Source organism: Lontra canadensis, unplaced genomic scaffold (assembly GCF_010015895.1).
Source record: "Lontra canadensis isolate GAN:19392208 unplaced genomic scaffold, GSC_riverotter_1.0 scaffold7, whole genome shotgun sequence".
NCBI classification, from domain to species: domain Eukaryota; kingdom Metazoa; phylum Chordata; class Mammalia; order Carnivora; family Mustelidae; genus Lontra; species Lontra canadensis.
In genome coordinates this window covers 32,433,926-32,458,181 of record NW_022631001.1, presented here as the reverse complement: position 1 = coordinate 32,458,181, position 24,256 = coordinate 32,433,926, and the positions used below count along the sequence as shown (strand labels likewise).

Sequence of the window (24,256 nt, the reverse complement as noted above, 5' to 3'; positions counted from 1 at the left end):
TTTTTTTTTTTTTTTTTTTTTGAGAGAGAGAGAGAGTATGTGTGCTTGGTGGGGAGAGGCAGAGGGTGAAGGGGAGAATCCCAAGCAGCCTCCACGCCCAGTAGGGAGCCTGTCATGGGCTCATCTCACAAATCTGAGATTGTGAACTGTGCCCAAATCAAGAGTTGAAGGCTTAACCAACTGAACCACCCAGGCATCCCTACTCAGTCCTTTTTTTTTTTTTTTTAAGATTTATTTAATTTTTTTTTGTTGGGGGGAGGGGAGCAGAGAAAGAGAGAGAGAGGGAGAGAAATCCTCAAGCAGACTCCCTGACTTGGGGCTTGATCCCAGGACCCTGATATCATGACCTGAGCCAAGGTCATGAGTTGGGCGCTTAACTGACTGAGCTACCCAAGTGCCTCAAAGATAAGTTTTTTAGAAAACAAATAAATAATGTGTGGACAAACAAGGCAGAGAAAGTTGAAAGTTTCCTTTTTCACCTAGAATCCTACTTCTCAGAAGTAATCTCTTAATTTTTTTAGTGCCCCCTCTCAAATATTTTTGAACCATGAACTATTTTTATGTGAAGTGTTGAGTACATATGTATGACTTGTAACATTCTTTAAAGTATACATGTACATTATGATATGTGTAGGGTATTAATGTTAAACTTTAATATACCGTAAGTATATGTTTTAAATATGGTATATTAAAATGTAGGAAAAAAAACCTTTCAATCATATGGTAGGAATTTTAACACATTACAAAAGGGTCTATAGTGAAGTGTAAGACTTCCACCTCTGGTCTCTAGTTCTCCCTCAAGGAGATTACCACTGTTTACTGTTTCCTTCCAAACATAATCATGCATATACAACATACACACTTTTTAGAAACAACACAAATGGAAATATGCTAATCATTGTTTGCACTTTCTTTCATTTAATAATATATCTTGGAGAAAGGAACATAGAGATTAGGTTGTTTCCTAAGAAAAAAGAGTACCTGAGAAACATCCTTATTCATCCTTTCTCACTTTTTCACAAATGTGAGTATGCAAGGACAGTTCATGATTCAGTTTCCAATGTGTAGAATTGACCCTGTAGTTTGTTTAGGGACAAATTATCTGTAGAGTGGTCCCACAGCTATTATCTTTCTTTGCACAGAGACAAGCCATGAAAACATTCCTCTCTCGCTCGCCACTCAGGAGTAGTGGTTGTAATCCCACTATGTTTTACATTATCTCCTTTTGTTAAAAGTAATTGCTCATTAAACATTATAGGAACTTTTAAAAAAATATTTATTTATTTGGGGGAGAGAGACAGAGCATGAGCAGGGCGGTGAGGGAGAAGTAGGCTCCCTGGCTGGGGAAGGAGCCCGATGGGGGACTTCATCCCAGGACCCCAGGATCATGACCTGAGCTGAAGGAAGACACTTAACCAACTGAGCTACCCAGGTACCCTAAAATTATGAGAACTTTAAGAGAACATAATTGCCTAGAACCTTAGTGTCTCAAGTTGATTTTGTTTGTTTGAAATACTTTGTGTGCACATGACCTTCGGCTGCTTCCTGTTTATTGGTTTCACCTTCTTGGAATAATGAGCACAGACACAGGCAATAGCAAAGGAGAAACTGATTTTATCATTTGTACTGGTGTACAGAAATGGATTTTGTGCTGTTGCTTAAAGCTCTTGGAGGTCAGCATCCTAGTGGGTACCACAGATTACTGGATCCCTGAGGCATTATTTGTTAGGCCCTCCTCCAAGGTGGGATGTTGCTTTTTCAAAATATAAAAATGTAAAATATAAAAAAAATTTAAAATATAAAAAGAAACCAACAACTCAGACCAGAAAGGCCCTACAATTCCAAATTTCTAGTGTCTGTAAAATTAAACCATGTAAATGGAAAGTGACTTAGCCTTGAGAGAGGAGATTATCTCTGGCCTCCAAAAGTGTTTTGTTTCTAAGAATCCCATAATTTCAAGTGCATCACAAGGAATTCTTCAGAGATTTCAAACTGAGGTAAATAAGGTTACCCACTCTTAGGAAATAAGTGGGCTGAGTTTTAGATACTAGATTAGATTTATCCAGAAAAGTAGGGAAAACCCAGAACTAGATTTCTTTGCTATTGGAAAACTTGCCTTGATGGAGCATAGCAAGCCTTTTCTTTCAGACTCTAGCATGCCCTGTTTTATGATTATGGAATAGATGTTTCTAAACGCTGCAGCTAGGTACTGTAAGTAGTAGTCCAGTGCCAGGATGTCTCATGACAAAGTCATTTTTGGGACTCCTTTACTCAAACTGTCTCTTGGCCTTCTGTGAAATTTTACTGTCCCTGAGCTGGCATGCCAGGAATGCCAGCCATATAAAATACCTGCTTTATTGACTTTGGGCAAAGAAAGGAGAAAATCTTTTGGTTTTCTCATGATTGAAAAGGCCTCTGGTACTCCTGCCTGCCCACTCCCCCTGCCCCCTTTAAATCCAGCAGTGATGTGTGTGTGTGTGTGTGTGTGTGTGTGTGTGTGTGTATGTGTGTAGGTATATATACATAGTGTAGATGGGGATGGGATATTTCAGTGTAATATTTATTCAAAATATGTTTAAGAGCTAGTGTTGGGACATAGACCTTCAGCTTTAAATATCAGTTGAAGGTTTTCTTGTACACTTTTGCATTCTTTTGATTCATCTTAATTTTGAATTTTAAAATAAATTCTTAAGATGTCTGAGATTCTTGAGATTATTGCTCTTGAGTAGATAGAAGAATTGAGGTCTCCTCTGGAGAATCATTAGAATTTATCTTTTTTTAAAAGGTTTTATTTATTTTTATTTATTTTAGAGAGAGAGCACACATTTGAGTGGGAAGATGGAGAGTGAGAGAATCCCTGCTAAGTGGAGCCCAGGCTCCACAAGGGGCTTGATCTCATGACCCGGAGATCATGACATGAGCTGAAACCAAGAGCGGGCCGCTTAACTGACTGAGCCACCCAGGTGCCCCTCATTAGAATTCTTCTTAATAATGATTGTTGGAGGGGCGCTTGGGTGGCTCAGTTAGTTAGCGGCTGCCATCAGCTCAGGTAATGAACCCAAGATCCTGGAACCGAGTCCTGCTTCCGGCTCCCTGCTCATCAGGGAGTCTGCCCCTCTCCATGCCCCTCACTCTGCCCCAGCTCTCTCTCCCAATCAAATACATGAAATCTTAAAAAAAAAAAAAGATCGTTGGAATGTCATCGAGAAGAATTTCAGCAGAAAGATTAAAAAGCCATGTTGTATGGACAGCCCATGGAGTTGAGGTTTTACTGAAGAGGCTGAAGGCAGAGCTTTCAATGCTGTAAATTTTGTTAGTTGTTTACTTTCAAGTGGGACTAAATCCTCTTTCTGAAATTATATATATATAACCTAATTTAACTTCAAAGGTTACTTTTTTTTGTAATTGGGGAAATGTTTTTGTTGTTGCTTTAATGATGGGTGCGAATCTTCACTAAATATATATATATATTTAAAGATTTTATTTATTTATTTGACAGAGATCACAAGTAGGCAGAGAGGCAGGCAGAGACAGAGAGGAGGAAGCAGGCTCCCTGCTGAGCAGAGAGCCCAATGCGGGGCTCGATCCCAGGACCCTGGGATTATGACCTGAGCTGAAGGCAGAGGCTTTAACCCACTGAGCCACCCAATGCCCCATAAATACTTTATAATATAGGAATGACGATGCTTTGTGTGGGCACAATGAAAAATGAGACTCTCTCCTTGAACTCTTAATAGTTTGCTTTGATCTTTAGTGAGTATGAGAAGCTTATGTTCTTTTGTCCTTCTGCTAAACCATTTTTTGTTTGTTTTAATTGATGATCAATCTCAGTTCACTTTTAGGCACTAATTGGTTGTATCATTTACCTATGTGTCTTAATTTCCCCCAAGAAGCATATGAGGCATTTTCCTGTGGTGCCCTTAAAATTAAGTTTGAGATGATGACGTTTTAATCATTAATTGCTATATATTTGCCTCATTAGTTAAACTCTTTCCAGATTATGCTCTTCTTTGCTTAGCCAGGAATAAGGTGATAGGCAATTTTCAAAGTGTGAGTAGTGAGCAAATATGGGATACTTTGCTAAACTTTACTTAGTTGATACATACCAGCTGTTGCTCGCTTTTTACTCAACCTTCCTCATTTTGGGGAAAGCTGTTTGTTACTTATAACTCCTTTATGAACCAAGCTATTATTTTTTTAAATGATGGGGTAGGTTTTTAGTATATGAAACCACTTTAACCCTTATGAAATCTCCTTTGAAATCAGCCATTCCAGAGGATGTTACTCATATGATTTTAAAATTTATGTGCCTCTGCTCTGTCTTTAAATGCCAGAAACCATTATACCATTTGTGAATAGCAATTTTTAAAATTCTACTTTTAACCAGTCCATTTTATTGGCTTTGCCAATGTATTTATTAGTTATTTTTTTATAAAATGGGTCTAGAAATTGTGTTCTAAAGGAAAGCAAAACTTTGAACTCAAAGCCTTCCCTGCCAAACTAAGATCTCTGACCTAAAATAAGAGTTTTGAGGCATGAAAGTCAATCTTCTGAGTCTTTCAAATTCTCAGGAAGCTTTTTATTGAAGTATTAAAATAACACATTTGTGCTATTCCTATTCAGGAAAAGTTCCAGGTGGAGGGCAGACTTGGCTAGTGTAGAAAACCAGCTTCTGCATGCTTTGTGGTTCTTTGGTCTTGGTCTTGAAGGCAGAGCTCACATTAGTTCCTTATAGAATGCAGACATATGTGAGTGGTAAAAGAACTTCTATGCTGAGTGAAGACCCAGGCCACTGTTCCTTTTTTTTGTTTTTGTTGCAGTTCCCCAATCCCTTTCGACTTAAGAGAATCTACTTAACCTTCTGATTTAGTATTTGAAGCAAGGTGCCATTTAGGATTTCTACTGTATTTCCATATTAAATTTTATTATTAGCAGGAACCTGTTATGTGTGGGTGTATTTCAGCTTGTGATCACTGAGGTCTCAGGGTTATCTTTCTGATACCCATAAGAGAACCACACTTTGAGCATACCCTTGCTGAAGTTTATCCTGATCCTTTCTAAATGTGAAATTGTGTTGAAGGTTTTAACTTACTATTTGGTAAGCAAGTGCTTTGTTTTTGACTGATTTGTATGTGTTTTGTTTTGTTTTTAACCTAGATTACCAGAGACTGATGACTGTGGCGGAGACCATTACAGCTCTCATGTTTCCTTTCCAGTGGCAGCATGTCTATGTCCCTATTCTCCCGGCTTCTCTCCTTCATTTCTTAGATGCTCCTGTTCCATACCTGATGGGCTTGCATTCCAATGGCCTGGATGACCGGTCAAAGCTGGAGCTGCCTCAGGAGGTGAGAGGAATGTAGAGCTTGGTTGCTGGTGCCCCTGGCCCCATTCTAGGATGAGAGAGAGAATGGCTTTGGGATGAGCCCAGGGTGGTGTCACAAAGTTTTTCTTTTATTCTGAGGAACACAAATAACTTTCCAGGAAAAAATGTAAAAGCAACGAACATTTAGCTTAGTTTGTGTCATTTGTCATCTTTATTATCCGACTATATATACATTGTAATCTCTGTGTTTACACTATTGTGAATTGCCTTTTCCATGCGTAGTTTTTCAAGTATTTTTACATATTTTTCAAGACATTTATTAGGAAATCTTTTCAGGGGTGCTTAGGTGGCTCTGTTGGTTAAGCCTCTGACTCTTGATCTCAGCTCAGGTCTTGATCTCAGTGTCCTGAGTTCAAGCCCATGTTGGGTTCTTTGCTGGGCATGGAGCCCGCTTTAAAAAAATAAAAAAGAAAGAAAAGTCTTTTTATTCTGTAAAACTTGAAATATATGCAAAAGAGTAGCATCATGAATTCCTGTGTTCTCAGCACACAGCTTCAGTAGTTATCATACATGTTAAATTGTATTTTAGTTTTATACCTCCTACCCCCGATTATTTTAAGGGAGTCCCACATAATGTAATTTCATTATTACTTCATTACTCAGACCAAGTATTAATAAATCAGTGTGTTTCTTTGATAGGCCAGGTTTATCTGTAAAAGTTGACCTGATCATACTGATTCTTGTGGTTCTAAGCCAGCTTTGAAAACTTCCCTTGTTCAAGATAAGGAAGGCCTTGAGAGAGAAGCTTTTCCTCTCTTGCTGTGAGGATGGTCTGCTCCTCGTTCCTATTGGTTAAGATACCGAGAGAATTGATTATAAATATGTATTTCTTTTTTTTTTAAGATTTTATTTATTTATTTGACAGACAGAGATCACAAGTAGGCAGAGAGGCAGGCAGAGAGAGAGGAGGAAGCAGGCTCCCTGCTGAGCAGAGAGCCTGATGCAGGGCTCTATCACAGGACCCTGAGATCATGACGCAGAGGCTTTAATGCACTGAGCCACCCAGGCGCCCCATAAATATGTATTTCTTTGTTTATTTCTGCTTCATTCTAAAACAGATTTAAAGCGTAAAATAAGATTATTTTTTATTTTTCTAGAATTACCTAAAGAACTGGTCTACCTTTTTATGTCATTTTTTGGCTGGTATGAAACCACTTGGGAGAAGGGTTTTCATATTCTAAATTTCTCAGTCATTAGGCTTGGAACAAGATTTTGGAGTATACATACACTGGTGTTATGTGGCTCTATTTCCTCCCTCTACCAAAACGTTTATGGAGAGAGATTTTTGCATAACTAAGTAATATTAGTAAGGAAGCCTCCAAAGAGTACGGTCTCATGGAATTGGATCTGAGCCTCACTCATGTTGTTGGGCATGTCTTGGCAGTGTCCTTGATGAAACCCTCATCATTAGATCAAACCTGTAATATTTACATTGTAGTCAGATGGATCTCTACTTTTCCTGTCTCCTTTGGTTTTAGAAGCAAAGTATCCTCCTTGTAGCTTCTTCCTTTTCCACCCCCTTTGCTGCTTTGATTTTATAGAGCTTTGTATTGTTTCGAGTGGGACAAGGTTAATTAAGGAAGAAAAGATCTGAATGATGGAGAAAATCATTGAGTTGGGATATTGGGCTTTTATATATATTTGTTTTACTGATAAATATACATGAAGAGTACATGTCAAAGTTTGGAGAATGGAAATATGCATATTTAAATTGACACCTCTTCAGAATAAATCTATCATTTTGTAAAGTCAGAATAAGAATAACAACAAAAAATGGTTGAAGGTGGAGAGCTAAAGAGGCATGCTACATACCAGTGTAATAAGTAGGTCACTAGGCAAGAAGCCAGTTTTCTCAGTTTTATTTTCATCTTTAGCATCTGCTTACTGCATATTTGGGGCAAGTTCTGTTCCATGTAGGATCCGTCAGCATCGTTCTTTGGGTGCCTCAGGTACGTGGGTGTATGAAGAGGCTGCTAAGAGACCAGCAGTATTCTTAATGGGGGACTCAGTGGGACTGTTTGAGAAACCCAAAAGTTCACTCTGTTCTGGGTATTGGGGTCTCCACTTCTGCAGTATTCTCCATCATTGCTGCATCCTTTGTGTCTCGCTGTGGTCTGCTTGGGAAGGAGAGATGACAATGTTACTGAGGAATACCTGTGCATACTTAATTAGCAATTCGAGGGTTTCAGGGTCCTACTTCATCCAGACTGTCCTTTTGAAGGGCACATGTTTGTGCAGGTCATTTCATAGGTGGATATTTACCTGGATTTTTAGCAGACAACCTGTAGAATACCTGAGCCTGTGGAGTTTCTCCTGGGAACTTTAGACTGGGGAGAACTTTCTCAAGGAGTAAAGCGCCCTGAAATATATGCATAATGAAAGAAGACTAATAATATCTCAAAAAGACAACTTTGGGAGGTCTCACAAATTATGTGTGTGTGTGTGTGTGTGTATAAATTTTTTTAAGGTTTTATTTTTAAGTAATCTCTACACCCAACATGGGACTCAAGCTTACAACTCTGAGCTCAGGAGTCACATGCTCTACCCATCAGCCAGGCGCCCATAAGTGATATATGTTTCTAGTAAAAAATTCTAAAAGTGCACAAAAGTAAAAATGACTTCAGATTTTACACCCAGGGATAACTGCTTTTAACCTTTTGGTGGACATCCTGTGGTATCTTTACACTGCTAGAAGGAGGTTTGAGGCAGAACTGGGAGAATTCACCTGGGCCTGTGCAAAGGTGCATCATCATGGTAATGGGGCAAGGTTGATTTAGAAAAAGGGACTTTCTCCAGAGGGATGAAGACTGTACATTTCTTAGATCCCTGAATCCGAATTCATCAGTTGCCGACCCATCTTAGGGCATCAGAAGACGGTGAAAAAGCCCTTTGTTCCTTTTTATACCAACCCATGAGCTCAGCTGTGCCTGAACAAGGGAGGGTGCCGAGCTGCCTTTGTGAGGCATTCTCTGTCCTGCACTTCTCTTTTGGGTTTCATTGTGTGGGTCCAGGAAGGAGGCAGTTTGTCCATAGCTATGTCAAGGAAAACAGGCAGAGGATATTAGAGTAAAGAAGAGGGTGTTACTTCTTCCTATCTTGGGTCTTTCTTTCCTACTGTTTTTTTCTCCTTTCTCAAGATACTCCTTCAATAGCTTTTCCAGGTAATGTATGTATTGAGCTCCCCTTCTGGGAATAACATGGAGATAGACTAGGGATGACGCTGGCTGTGACTGGTATTATGAACTCAGGACCGGGAAGGGGCATTTTAACTTCCTGCAGGAAAAGACTTGGAAGACTTTCTGGGATTTTGGGGGTCCATGTAGTTACTACCCCAGAGTAGCTAAGTCTTCCCATGGCCTCTTCCAGCAAGGCAGGAGGTAAAATGAGGAAAAATGATCTTGTGGTTTCAGTGCCTCCTCTAGGCTATTTTTTGTCCCCCAGGCTGTTTTGCAGGAGTTGGCCTCTTAGCTGAGGAAAGGGTTGCATGAGGAGTTTGAGGTAGGCTTTTAAATTGCTTCTGTTTGCCAGAATTCTCAATGTGTGGGAGAAAATAGTGTGAGGCTATTGTATGAGCTTAGTATTTGAATGACCTCCTATTTCACTTTGCCTTCTCATCCCTACCTCCTTGAATCCAACTCTACAAAAAATGGCTAATGGTATCCAAGGCTCCTGTCTTAATCTAGCCCATCTCTGAAGTGTGCCTGAGCTGCATTCTGTCCTCTAGCTACCTCTCACCAGGAGTATATCAACAGTATGTGGACATAGCATTTGGAGTTCATAAAATTCTTTACGACATTCTATATTTGTCTCACATCAGTGGCAGAAAAGCCAAACAAGCATTATTGAGGGTTGCAGTTATTTTTAGATGCCTCTGTGTTTCCAGCTGGACAGACTGCTTTTTTTCTACAAAGAGAGGAGAACCAGTGGGATAAATGATTGCATTGTGTACCTTTGGTGGGTCACAGAGCTTTGTTCTGTGACAGGTCTTATAAGGCAGGTGATCTTCATGACTAGATTTAGTTGTCTTTAGTATCTTTTTTAATGGTTTGATATGAAAGCATTTTTAATTTTAAAATCTTTTTTTTTTAAAGATTTTATTTATTTATTTGACAGAGAGCGAGAGATCACAAGTAAGCAGAGAAGCAGGCGGTGGGTGGGGGAGGGTGGGGTGGGTGCAGGGAGGAAGCAGGCTCCCTGAGGAACAGAGAGTCCGAGGCGGGGCTCGATCCCAGGACCCCGAGACCATGACCTGACCTGAAGGCATAGGCTTTAACTCACTGAGCCACCCAGGTGCCCCTAATTTTAAAATCTTAAAGGGACAAACAAAAAGTCTATTTTTAGGTGTTAAACATTTATTGGCCTTTTTTCTAGTCAAGGATTAAACTTGTTATTCAGTGGAAGAACTCCAGAAAGTTAATTTTTTTCACTTAAAAAAATTTTAAATTGAGTTAATTAACATATGTTATTGGTTTCAGAGGTAGAGGTCAGTGATTCATCAGTCTTATAGAACACCTAGTGCTCATTACATCATATGCCCTCCTTAATGTCCATCGCCCAGCACCCCATCCCACTACCCGCCTCCCGTCAGTTTTTTCCTATGATTAAGAGTCACTTGTGGTTTGTTTTCCTCTCTGATTTCATCTTGTTTTATTTTTCCCTCCCTTCTCCTATATCCTCTGTTTTTTGTCTTATATTCCACATGACTGAGATCATATGATAATTATATTTCTCTGATGGACGTATCTCTCTTAGCCTAATATCCTCTAGTTCCATCCACGTTGTTGCAAATGGCAAGATTTCATTTTTCTTTAAAAGATTTTATTTATTAATTTAACAGAGAGAGAGAGCGAGCAAGCACACAAGCCGGGGGAACAATAGGCAGAGCAGGCAGAGGGAGAAGCAGGCTCCCCGCCAAGCGAGGAGCCCGATGCAGGACTCAATCCCAGGACCCCAGGATCATGCCTGAGCTGAAGGCAGCCGCCCAACCAACTGAGCCACCCAGGCATCCCAAGATTTTTTTTTGATGGCTGAGTAGTATTCCAGTGTGTGTGTGTCTGTGTGTGTGTGTGTGTGTGTCTGTGTGTTACCACATCTTCTTTATCCATTCATCTGTCAGTGGACATTTGGGCTTTTCCCATAGTTTGGCTCTTGTGGACATTGCTGCTGTAAACATTGAGGTACAGGTGCCCCTTTGGATCCAGAAAGTAGCAAATTTTAAAGCTATTCTTCTAATCTTTGTATCTTAGATATGGGAAAGTTCTCTTCTTTGATTGTGGAATGGTAGGTGGGATAGTTTATGCAAATGTTTGTTGAATGAATGCATGCATGGACATGTTAAAATGTGCAGTTTTAATAGATTGAAAGTTTGGGGAATAGTTATATTTAAGTAGATTTAATGTCATCCTCCCACCTCTTCTTATAGATTGAAAGACTTATTGGTACAGGGGAAAATAAAAGGATCAGTGGATCAGCAATTTGTTATACAATAGAGGTACCATCCCAAAGGTGGGACTGTTTAATAATAATGCAGCTGGAAAAATTGTTCAAAAGGGAAAAAAGTAAAAAGATCCCTACCTTCCAGCATAACAAAATCAACTTGAGATGGATTAAAAAGTTATAAGCATCAAGAGCAAAAGTTTAAATCTTCTAAAGATAATATTAAGTACATTCTGACCTTTGGGTAGGGACTTCGTAAACAAGATACAGAAAGCACTATCCCTAAAATAAAAGAGATAAATTTGATTTTTTTTTTAGTAAAAGGTGGAACATTTATGTGGTCTAAAGAAAAACCAGAGTATAAATATGATTTTTTTAAATTAAGAGAAAGACATCTTAAAATGAAAAGATGATAAAACCTAGAAGATATATAACACGTATAACCTACGAAGAATTAGCATCAAGAATTTGTAAAAAAAATTGTACAAACCAGTAAGATGATAAGCCACCCCTTAGAAAAATGGGCTACAGACATGAACAAATATTGCACAGAAAAATGCACATTTTTTCACTAGCAACCAGAGAAGTATAAATTAAATGTACCTATTTCAGTGACAAAATTAAGAAATCTGATGATACTGAGTTTTGGTAGGATTTTGATCAGTAAACTGCTGGTAAAAATATAAATTGTTATAACCACTTTGGACACAGCTGGGCATTATCTTATAAAGTTGGACATTTGCTGAGCTTACAATATAGCAGTTCCACTCGTAGGATACACCCAGGAGAAGATCTTGCACACATGTCCCAGAAACCATGTAAAAATGTCAAAGCAGTAAATAGGAAAGAACTTACTGCCCTTTAATGGGAAAATTGATTAAATTGTGCTCTATCCACACAGTGGAATATTATACAAGCGTGCAAATGAATATCATATAGCTACATATAAGAAAAGGGCTGAATATTAGTAACCTTATGTTAAGTGAAGAAAAGTAGTAACACAACACTGCTTATGGAATAGTAATCCTTTCATAAATTTAAAAAACAAGCTGACATTTAAAGGCATTTATATGTGATAAATTGTCTAACAAAGGGCAAAAAGATAATAAATAGAGAATTCTGGATCGTGGTTACCTGGGGTTGGGAATGTGTAGGTTGGAGGATGAGACTGGGGAGGAGCATATAGGTAGATAAAGTATTGGTAATGTTCTAGTTTTTGGATTGCCCAGAAGAAAATGTCTTTAAGATTGTCCTCAGAAAGTTTTCAGTTTATATTCTTAGTAACAGTGTATGAGATGTTTGTTTTCTAGTAATTTGGCCAGCATTGGACTTTATAAATCTTGTAGATCTTTGCCAACCCAGTAGGTGAAAAATATTTTGTCTATATTTCTTGGATTATTTAGCAGAGTTGAACAACTCTGTGTGTGTGTGTGTGTGTGTGTGTGTCTGCGGTTCTCAAACTTTTTTTTTTTTTAATTAACGTATAATGTATTACTTGTTTCAGGGATACAGGTCTGTGATTCATTAGTCTTATATAATGCCCAGTTCTCATTACAATACATAACCTTCACAGTGTCCGTCACCCAGTTACCCCGTGCCCTCACCCCTACCCCTCCAGCAACCCTCAGTTTGTTTCCCAAGATTTTTTTTTTTTTTAAGATTTTATTTGACACAGAGAGAGATCACAAGTAGGCAGAGAGGCAGGGAGAGAGAGAGGGGGAAGGCGGCTCCCTGCTGAGCAGAGAGCCCATGCGGGGCTTGATCCCAGGACCCTGAGATCATGACCCGAGCCGAAGGCAGAGGCTCAACCCACTGAGCCACCCAGGCGCCCCTGTTTCCCAAGATTAAGGGTCTCTTATGGTTTGTATCCCTCTCTGGTTTTATCTTGAAACAGAAGCACTATTAAGCATTTAATAATGCACTGCAGTGAAGGAAATGACAGTTGTCTTGGCTAGACAGGTTCATGGTTGTAAGATAAATATTTTTTTAAAAAGGCTTTTCTAATTTATAGCTATAAGGAAATACCAGTAGGGACAGGAGCTATAAAAGGACCTCTAAGGAGAAGAATGGAGGGTTAAGAGCTTGAGCGTATGTCTGAAGTCAGGCTAGCTCAGTTCAAATCCCAGGTCTACATACTGGCTGTATGACTTTGAGTAAGTTACTTAACCTCTTTGTAACAGTTTTGTCTGTAAAGTAAGGGTAGATAGATATTGCCAAGTTGTTCTTTGTTAATCCATATTACCTACCTCACCAGCAGTGTATGAGAGTTCTGTCTCTGTATCCTCTTAGAAGCACCCTCAAAGCCAGAACAAAGCACAGAAATAATTAAGACCAGCCACCAAATCTAACAAATTAGGACTAAGGCTTGGAAGGGATAATGGTATGTATGCTCAGGGTCATATAGGGAGATAGTGCTGGAGTCACATCTGGAATCTAGACTTTCTGATTCACTCCTGGTGTTCTCTTTACTACTATAAGAATTCATGAATGCAACAAACATTTTATGGGCATTTGTTATATGTGTGACTTTTGTGCTAGGTGCTCAATATCTATGTCATCACAGAATCCTTAGCACTCTCTAAGATAAGTGTTTTTATCTCTTTCTTTCCATTTTATAACTGCAGAGACCAAATCAGAAAGGTTAAGGAACTTACTCTAGAAAGTGGCAGGGGAAGATTGGAACTCAGAACCTCGTGAGCCCCATCTTCTTTATACCTTATCCCATACATGCCAGTATCAGATATTTCCTCTTCTCTGTCTTGTTCATTATCCTTTCTAAACCTCCTTCATCATGCTCTTGAGTCGTTTACACTCATCTTGTTTTGACTGCCAGGCTAACCTCTGCTTTGTGGACATTGACAACCACTTCATTGAGCTGCCAGAGGACCTGCCTCAGTTTCCCAACAAGTTGGAGTTTGTCCAGGAAGTCTCTGAGATTCTCATGGCATTTGGCATTCCCCCTGAAGGAAACCTTCATTGCAGCGAGAGTGCCTCCAAGCTAAAGAGGCTCCGGGCCTCTGAGCTTGTCTCTGACAAGAGGAATGGGAACATTGCAGGCTCCCCTTTGCAGTCCTATGAGCTCCTCAAGGAGAATGAAACTATTGCCCGCCTGCAGGCCTTGGTCAAGAGGACTGGGGTGAGCCTGGAAAAGGTAAGATGCTGTATGTGAGTTTGTGACAGGTTTGGTCTGTACTAGGGGGCTGCCCTGGTGAAATATAGTATGAGATAAAAAAGCACCTAGTTCAGGGAAGGGCTTATTTGTGAGCAGTGGAAGAATGCTTTTGGATGGGAGACTCCGGATTCAGCTCTAGTGAACATTATCTTAGGAAATGCTGTTTAAATCTGAATTTGGATAGCTTCTCAACTGGGCATCAAGGATAACCTGCTGTCATTTTTTGTGAACACTGTAGCAGAGTGACTTGGAGGGAGGACAGTGGTAATCTTTGTATTCAGACCTCTTCCAAATCCATTGCCCTGTCAGTTTCACAGCAATCCATAGCAAGCAGAGCAAGTATTCTTAACACTGTTTTATAGATCAAGAAACCAAGGCTTAGAGAGCCCAAGGTTAAATGTCTGGTAATTGACTGAGCAGAGAGAGGCTAGATCCTGGTCCTCCTGAATGCTAGTCCTTTGCTTTTTCCAGGCTGAAGTTTTCCTGACTTTGATGAGACTATCAGCTTTCTGTAGTTTTTTGAGTTTTTTTTTTTAGCTTTCTGTAGTTTTTTACCCATCTATTCACCCTCCCCGATTCTCACTGTTAAGTTATTTTTGTAAATTACATATAAGCAGAATGGGCCAATGTAATCATTTTGTTGGGCTATTTTTTTTTTTTTTGGCAAAATGTGAAACATTTCATTTTCCTGTTCTATTTAGTTAGTAAAGCAGATTTTTTAAAAAGGATTTTATTTATTTATTTGACAGAGAGAGATCACAAGTAGGCAGAGAGAGAGGGAGGGAAGCAGTCTCCCTGCTGAGCCGAGAGCCCGATGTGGGGCTCCATCCCGGGACCCTGGGATCATGACCTGGGCTGAAAGCTGTGGCTTAACCCAATGAGCCAGACACCCTAGTAAAGCAGATATTTTTTAAAAATCATGGCTAAAGAGGAGCAGAGAAATATTTAGAGAGGTTAAAACAGACACAGTAAGGAGAAATTCTTAGGCAGAAAGATAAGAACAGTGATATGGGGGAGAAAATCAAAGAGATGAAGGGAGAGCCAGAGTCTGACTTTGTTGCTTTGCATTATCATTTTCTTATTGACTTTCCAGATTTCCTCCTTTCGATGATCCTTGAGATAAGTGGCAGCCCTTCCTCTATTCCTGAATCTCTGCCCATAATGATCTTATCTCTATTATCATTGAGTTCCTGGGTACCTGCAAGTGCCAACACCCTCATTTTTCTCTTCTGCATGTCAGAATTCCTCTCTCCCTTCGTCCTTCTCTCCCCACGTCCTCCCCTCCCCTTCTTTTCCTCCTCTCACCTCCCCTCTCCTCTCCTCCCCTCCCCTCCCCTTCTTTTCCTCTCCTCCCCTCCCCTCCCCTTCTTTTCCTCTCCTCTCCTCTCCTTCCCTCCCCTTCTTTTCTTCTCCTCCCTCCCCTTCTCTCCCCTCCTCTTTTCTCCCTTTCCTTCCCCTCCCCTCTCCTCGTTCTTTTCCTTTTGTTTCTTTACTTCATTTGCTGTGAACGACCGGGGGGAGTAGGGCAGGTCTGGAGGGAATTAGGAGGGGAATAAGGGGTGGTAGGGGACAGATGAGTTGGTTTTTTGGGGATAAAGAAAAAGCTTATATTTTCAACTGTTTTTTCTTTTTTTTGTAGCTGGAAGTGCGTGAAGACCCCAGCAGCAATAAGGATCTGAAGGTTCAGTGTGATGAGGAAGAACTCAGGATTTACCAGCTAAACATTCAGATCCGTGAAGTTTTTGCAAATCGTTTTACTCAGATGTTTGCAGACTATGAGGTGTTTGTCATTCAGCCCAGCCAGGATAAGGAGTCCTGGTTTACCAACAGGGAGCAGATGCAAAACTTTGATAAAGTGAGTAATCCTGCTAGGGAGGTGGTGAGGAATGAGAACATTGTAGACTCTCTTGAAGATTTAACTGAAGATGAGTTTTCCTGCATTATATGCTGGAAACAAGTTCATAATCCTTGTGATGTTGATGGAATATAAGATCTTGCTTTAGAACAGAGCGCTGGTTATTACTGTCAGGTGATTTATTTTGAGTCCGAGAGCTCTCTTAGGCTAAGGTGCACTTGCAGGTTGGGCATGATAATTGTGGGATGATTGGTCACCACAGTAGGTTACCTGAGTAAATTTGGGCTAGTGTGTCAGAGTTTCAGGAGATCTGAAATTATGAGTGTTAAAAAAAAAACAAACCATGAAGAGATTTTTCTGTTTGCTTTTCATAAAGACCTAAGAAACTTCAGAGAAATATTAACCTACTGGATCCCTTGGGTGGGTTGCCTTTGCTGGTCAAGGCTGATATACCAGCTTCCCTCTTCCCTATCAACGACTGTGTTTCCTTTTGGTCCCACCAGGCGTCTTTTCTGTCAGACCAGCCTGAGCCATATCTGCCCTTCCTCTCAAGATTCCTAGAGACCCAGATGTTTGCTTCTTTTATTGACAACAAAATCATGTGTCATGACGATGACGATAAAGACCCTGTACTCCGGGTGTTTGATTCCCGAGTGGACAAAATCAGGCTGTTGAATGTTCGGACACCTACTCTCCGCACATCCATGTACCAGAAGTGTACCACTGTGGATGAAGCAGGTGAGGCCTTTTTGGTGCTGTACTTGCCTGTTGGATTATGTCACTAGTGTCTTTGTTCCTAAACATGCCAACTTCTTTCCCCGTTTCTGCTTTTGCATAAATTATTCCCATAGCCTTCCCATTTTTTTGCCTGGTAAACTTCTCCTTTCACATTGTGTCAGTTAGGAATGGATCCTGCTATAAGTAATCAAGAGTTTAATCACCTTTGGATTAGACGGATGGGGGTTATTTTTCTCAAATTAGTAAGAAATGCAGAATTAGTGGTTTTGGTGTTGGCTCAGTTGCTCAGCAGTGTAATCAGTAACTGAAATTCTGTCTTTTCACCCAACTAATCCTTAACATTCTGACTTTAATATTCATACTTGTTGCCTCATGGTTACAAGAGGCTTTTTATGTTCACATTCAGGGCAAGAAGAGGGGAAGGTTGATACCAGTGGTATTTTCCCTCTTGTATCAGAAAACTAAAGCTTTCCCAGAAATTCCCAACAACTTCTGTTGTCTGGTAGACCATGACCATGTTATATGACCATCCTTAAGTGCAAGGGAGGCTGTGAAAGTAAGTATTGAACTGGTTGTAATGTTACCGTAAACAACATCAGGGCTCTATTAGCAAGAAAGAAGGGGTGAATGAGTTATGATTAGGCACTGGACAGTATTTGTCACAAAAACTTAGTTGAAATGTTTCTTCCTCCGAGGAGCCTGCTCTGATGACCTCAGGCTGAGTCAGTGGATTCCCCCTCTGTGTTCCTGTGCTGCTTTGTTCTTGTTTCTTCTCTGTAATTTCTGCTAGTTTGAGCTGTTATTATTAGGGAACAGTTTAAGAGCAGAGACTATTTACTCATTTTCTTGCCCCTAATCTGCTAGCATTGGCCTAGCACGTACAGATGTTAAAAGTTGTTCACTGCCTGCTTGAATGAAAAGACCTTTTTGTTTACAGAGGCCCTCCCTAGATCAGCTTAGCTAGAGAATAGTCTCATTTGAGGTGTCACATTAAGTAGTGTGTTCACTTCCTTGTGGGTTGTTCAGTGTCCTTGTTGGAGGCTTTTTGTATATTTTGTTCATTCATTTACCAAATTGTATAATAACTGTTCATGCTCAACATATGGTAAGTGTTCAACAGATTTTTACTGGGTGAATGAATGTGCCAGGCATTTTTCTAGGTTTTGAAGATGAAACTGGTGACAATTTTTTTTTTTTTTTAGATTTTATTTATAGAGAGCGAGAGAATGAGTGTGTGTGTGCTTGCACATGAGTGTGAGGAAGAGGAGGGGGGAGAGAAAGGGAGGAGGATAGAATCACAAGCAGTTTCTGCACTGAGCACAGGGCCCAATGTGGGCCTCAGTCTCACAACCCTGAGATTATGACCTGAGCTGAAGTCAAGAGTCGGTTGTTTAACCGACTGAGCCACCCAGGCACCCCAAAACTGGTGACAATTTGGACGAAGTCCTAACTTTGTCAAACTTACGTTCTCTAGCCTTCTCTCTTCACCCTTCAACTCTTGTTCCAGGCTTTTCATTAAGATGACAGTCCTTTTGGCTAGGGCTTGAGGGCATGTTGCCGATGCAAGTGGCTTAGTTTGACATAGTCATGCTTGCCTCCTGGAACACATCAGGCTTTGTATTCCTGAACCCTGCCTAAAATGTTGGTCCTGGGAAGTTTGATGGAGATTTTTTTAAAGAGTGTCAGTTTAGAGAAACATCCCCCAAGCCATCAGTTTAAATCAGGACTTCCCAGTCTTTTCATGTTGTGTTACACTTGAAAATGATAAATTTGTATTTGATTCACTGAAATAAAGGGAGGAGTTTGTGTATAGCTAGAGGCTATAAAGTGAGAAGCTCTAGTCCCTTGAGGCCTTGCCCATCCCCACAAGGGTTTAGGCAGTCAGTTCTCAGCCCATCTGTAATTTATTTGTTGAACACCAAACACTGCAGCATACTGATTTAAATTACTCTGGTCTCAGTTGTGGCCAGAGCACATATTCTTATGGGCCTATTAGAATGTGGGGTTTGGGATATGGAAGGAGGGTCAGCTAACCCTCATTTGTGTGATTCATTTCAGAAAAATGGGTGTCACAGATCCTTCGGCGACTCTGTGCTGTGCTCTTAGGAATAATGGCAATATTTTAGGTATGCCCTAGAGAGATGTACTCCAAATATGCTAGGGCAGAGTTCTTGCCCCTGGTCTCAGATCCCCAGCTTGGAGGACTACTAGTTCAGTCACCTCACTCCATCTCATATCTCACACCTCAGCTTTTTGAAGCAATCTGATTGGAAAATGGTAAAAACGTAACAAAAAGGGTCTTCTTTTTTTGCTTAAAATTTCAATTTAAAAAAAAATATTTTATTTATTTATTTGATAGAGATCACAAGCAGGCAGAGAGGCAGGCAGAGAGAGGAGGAAGCAGGCTCCCTGCTGAGCAGAGAGCCTGATGCAGGGCTCGATCCCAGGACCCTGAGATCATGACCTGAGCCGAAGGCAGAGGCTTTAACCCACTGAGCCACCCAGGCACCCCCAAATTTTAATTTTTTAAATTTTTAATTATTATGTTCAATTAGCTAAAAGGATCTTTTTGGAGATCTTTTAAAATGCTGCATTTAAAAGGGATCTTAATGGAAATCAATTCTATTTACCTGCTAACTTTATAAATAAAGGTGTTCCTTTGATTCACCATTGTATCTGCAGGGCCTGGAATAGCACCTGCCACATTTTGGACACTGAATAAGTTCTGTTGAATGAGAATAAGGGTGGGAAGAAGTGAGGGAGGCCCAGAGAGAGAATGCGACTTGACCTAGGATAACATCAAGGCCCAAAGGTTGAGATGTTTTTATGTGACTCTAGGAAATGCCGGGAGAGTTACCAGCTTTTTTTGTTCGTTCTCTTTAAATTTTTTTTCCTTAATTGTCTGACTTAGCACATGATTCACACCAACTTAGAGGTGCTACAAACATGAGGGTTGGAGGTGTGGTGAGAAGGTGCACATGAGCTCGTTCCTTCTCCCAGCCTGCAGGCAGGCTCCCACAGATGGGTCCAGGGTATGAACCTGTTAGAGCTCACAGTGGTCGCAGGTGGGGACCTGCCTTATTCTTTAAAATTTTTGAAGTTGAGGGGCAGCTGAGTGGCTCAGTTGGTTGTGTTTGGCTTTGGCTCAGGTCATGATCTCAGGATCCTGGGATCAAGCGCCAAGTTGGGCTCCCTGCTTATCAGGGAGTCTGCTTGTCCTTCTCCCTCTCCCTCTGCCTTTCCTGCAGCTCGTGTTCTCTCTCTCTCTCTCTCTCTCAAATAAATAAATAAAATCTTTTTTTTTTTTTTAAAGATTTTATTTATTTATTTGTTAGAGTGAGAGAGAGAGAAAGCACAGGCAGGCAGAGCGGCAGGCAGAGGCAGAAGGAGAAGCAGACTCCCCGCGGAGCAAGGAGCCGGATGCGGGACTCGATCCCAGGACACTGGGATCATGACCTGAGCTGAAGGCAGCTGCTTAACCGACTGAGCCACCCAGGTGTCCCTAAATAAATAAAATCTTAAGAAAATATTTTTTGGGGATGCCTGGGTGGTTCAGTTGGTTAAGTCTCTGCCTTCTCTTCAGGTCATGATCCTGGGGTCCTGGGATCGAGTCCCGTATTGGGCTCCCTGCTCAGCCAGGAGTCTGCTTCTCCCTCTGCCTGCTGCTCCCCTTGCTTGTGCTCACTCTCTCTCTTTTACAAATAAAAAAATAAAATCTTAAAAAATTTTTTTTCTAAAGTATAAATGACATATAAGGAAAACTGCACATATTTAAAATTTTGGCATATGTATATACATTTACATCAAGGACAAGCAAATACACCCATCACCCTCAGAAGTTTTCTCATGGCCTTTTATAATACCTCCATCCTGTCACCTCCCCATTCTCTCCTGAAATCCTGAGGCAACCAATGCTCTGATTTCTCTTACTATAGGGTTTTCATTTTTAGAATTTTATATAAATGGAATCACACAGTATGTTTTTGTGGGGTGTGTGTGTGTGTGTGTGTGTGTTTTAGTTTGGTTTCTTTTACTCTGCATAATTATTTTGAGGTTCATTCATATTCCCTTCAGTGCTGAGTAGTTTTCCACTATATGGCTATTACTGCAGTTTGTTTATTTACCTGTTGGTAGGCATTTGGGCTATGAACATTTGTTTACATGTTTTCCTTTCCCTTGCGTAAATACCTAGGAGTGGAATGACTGGATCATGTGAATTTGTATGTTGACTTTTTTTTTTTTTTTAAAGATTTTATTTATTTATTTGACAGACAGAGATCACAAGCAGGCAGAGAGGCAGGCAGAGAGAGAGAGAGGAGGAAGCAGGCTCCCTGCAGAGCAGAGAGCCCGATGTGGGGCTCGATCCCAGGACCCTGGGATCATGACCTGAGCCGAAGGCAGAGGCTTAACCCAGTGAGCCACCCAGGCGCCCCGTATGTTGACTTTTTTAAAGAAACTGACAAATTATCTTTCAAAAAAGTGGTTGGTTGTACATTTTATATTCCCATTAGCAGTTTATGAGAGTTATAGTTACTCTTTATTGTTGCCAACATTGAGTATGATCATTCTTTTCAATTTTAGCTGTTTTAATAGGTTTGTTGTGATATCTCAGTGTGGTTTTGATTTGGGTGTTCTTGATGACTGATGATGTTGAACATTTTTCCATCTGCTAATTTGCCATTTATTTATTTCATCTTTTCCAGTGAAGTGTCTCTGCTCTCCTCCCCCCCCCCCCCCTTTTTGGGGTTGTTTAATTTTTATTGAGTTTTGAAGGTTGTTTATATATTCTGGATACAAGTCCTTTATCTATGATTTGCATATATTGCCCCTACTCTGTGGCTTGTCTTTTTGTTTTCTTAACAGGGGTTTTTTAAGAACAGCATTTTAAATTTTGATGAGGCCTGATTTATCAGTTTAAAAAAAAATGGATTAGAGGCACCTGGGTAGCTTAGTGGATTAAGCCTCTGCCTTCAGCTCAGGTCATGATCTCAGGGTCCTGGGATCCAGCCCTGCGTTGGGCTCTCTGCTCGGTGGGGAACCTGATTCCCCCTCTCCCTGCCTCTCTGCCTATTTATGATCTCTCTCTCTCTCTCTGTCAAATAAATAAAATCTTTAAAAAAAATGGATCAAATATTTTTTAAAAAATAGGGTACCTAGCTGGCTCAGTTGATAAAGCATGAGACTCTTGATCTCAGGGTTGTGAGTTTGAGCCTCATGTTGGGTGGAGAGATTGCTTAAAGATAAAATCCTAGGGAAAAAAACGGATTATACTTTTGGTATTATATGTAAGAAAGTTTTGTTTAACCAAGGTCACAGATTTTTTTTTTCTCCATATTTCTTTCTAGAAGTTTTATATTTTCAGGCTTTATATTTGGGTCTATGATCCATTTCAAGTTAAATTTTATATATAGTATAAGCTAAGGCTCCAAGTTCATTTCTTCCATATGGATATCCACTTGTTACAGCATCATATGTTGAAAAGACTATTCTTTCTCCCGTGAATTGCCTTCTAACCTTTGTCAAAATATCCATGATTTATATACATGTCAGTCTATTTCTAGATTCTCTGTTCAGTTTCATTAATCTTTTAGTCTACATTCATATCAGTACCACACTGTCTGGATTACTGCAACTTTATATGAAATCTTGAAGTCAGGGACTGTTAGTCCTTTGACTTCATTCATAGTTGCTTTGACTATTCTGGATTCTTTGTATTTCATATATATATATGGATTCAGCTTACCACTTTTCACAAATAACCTTCTGAGATTTTGATTGAAATTGCCTTGAATTTGTAGATCAATTTACGGGGATTTGACACATTAATGTTATTGAATTTTCTGTTCTGTGGACATGGCATATCTCTCCATTCATTTAGGTCTTCTTTAGTTTCTCTCGGCATTGCTATGTAATTTTCACTGTGCAAGTTTTGCATATCCTTTGTCAGATTTATCTTAAGTATTTTATAGTTTTTGGTGTTATTATAAATGATATTTTAAAATTTTAATTTCTGATTATTAATATTAATATTACTAATATATAGAAATATGAGTTCTGCATATTGGTATGTGTCCTTCAACCATACTCTACTTATTTCTAGTAGTTTTTTGTACATTCTAACAGATTTTCTACATAGTTAATCATCTTACCTGCTAACAATGATAGTTTTACTTTTTCCTTTTCAGTCCAGATGTCTTTTATTTCTTTATCTTGCCATATTGCACTGGCTAGAACCTTTACTGCAGTGTCAAAAAGTCATGGTGATAGTGGACATTGTTGAGTTATTCCTGATTTTAGGGGAAAGCATTCACCATTAAGTATGATGTTAGCCATAGGTTTAAAAAAAAGAGGGATTTTTTTTTTTAAAGATTTATTTATTTATTTTGAGAGGGCAAGCAAGCAAACACATGGAGGGGGAGGGGCAGATGGAGAGAGAAAGAGAATCTTGAGCAGACTCCCCACTGAGTATGGAGCCTGACATGGGGCTCAGTCTTGATTCCCTGAGATCGTGACCTCAACCAAAATCAAGAGTTGGATGCTAAACCAGCTGAGCCATCCAGGTGCCTCTCAGTGGATATCTTTTACTAGATGGATATTTGTTTCTGTTACTAGTTAGCTTAGAGTTTTTGTCAGAGGGGATGTTGCTTTTTCTGCCTCTGTTGAGGTAATTATATGGTTATTAGATGTAGTTTTTTTAATTTGGTGAATGACATTCATTGATTTTTTTTTTTAAGATTTTTATCCATTTACTTGACAGAGAGAGAGATCACAGCAGGCAGGGAGGCAGGCAGAGAGAGGGGAAGCAGACTCCCCGCCGAGCAGAGAGCCCAATGCGGGACTTGCTCTCAGGACCCCGAGACCATGACCTGAGCCGAAGGCAGAGGCCCAACCCACTGAGCCACCCAGGCGCCCCCATTCATTGATTTTTGAGTGTGTGAATCAACTTGCATTCCTGAAATAAACTGTTTTTGGGCATGATGTATTATCCTTTTTGTATATTATTGGATTAGATTTACTAAAATTTTGTAGAATTTTTGCAACTGTGTTCCTGAGGGATATTGATTCATAGTTTTTTGTGTGTTTTTTTGTTTGTGTCTATTTTTGTTTTTGCTTTTTTTGGTAATGTCTTGGTCTGATTTGGTATCAAGATGATAAAGGTGGCTTCAGAGAATCAGTTGACAAGTGCTTGCTCCTCTTCAGTTTCCTGGAAGAGCTTATGTAACTGGTACTATTTCTTCTTTGGATGTTTGGCACGATTCATCAGTGAAGCCATCTGGGCCTGGAGTTTTTTGTGGGAAGATTACAACTTATAGATTCAGGGGTCCCTTGCTGGCTCAGTCAGTATAGCAAGTGACTCTTAATCTCATGGTTGTGAGTTCAAGCCCCACATTGGGTATGGAGCCCACTAAAAAAAAAATTAAAAATAAACTACAGATTTAATTCTTAAAGTAGATATTGGTCTATTCATATGTTTCTTCTTGAATGAGCTTTCGCAGTTTTTGTTTTTCAAGGAATCTCTTCATCTAACCTATTGTTAAATTTGTTGGCATTAAATTATTTGAATATTCCTGTATTAATATCTATAGAATCTGTAGCAATGTCACCTCATTCCTGATACTGTTAATTTGTCTCTTTTCCTTTTTGTCCTGACCAGACTTTTTAAAAATTGGTT

At 39.9% G+C, this 24,256-nt stretch overlaps 1 protein-coding gene across 6 annotated transcripts in view; it reads left to right on the top strand.

The window, feature by feature from the left end:
• Positions 1 to 24,256, top strand: part of DENND5A (DENN domain containing 5A) — a 99,271-nt gene that overhangs the window by 42,722 nt on the left and 32,293 nt on the right. For all 6 annotated transcript variants that reach the window (XR_004382158.1, XM_032853436.1, XM_032853438.1 and 3 more), the window contains 4 exons: positions 5,158 to 5,345; positions 13,653 to 13,970; positions 15,631 to 15,846; positions 16,350 to 16,584. Coding sequence is in view for 5 of the 6 variants with exons in the window: in XM_032853436.1 (XP_032709327.1) it covers positions 5,158 to 5,345; positions 13,653 to 13,970; positions 15,631 to 15,846; positions 16,350 to 16,584 (957 nt within the window). In the remaining variant the exon portion in view is untranslated. The remainder of the gene's footprint in view (positions 1 to 5,157; positions 5,346 to 13,652; positions 13,971 to 15,630; positions 15,847 to 16,349; positions 16,585 to 24,256) is intronic.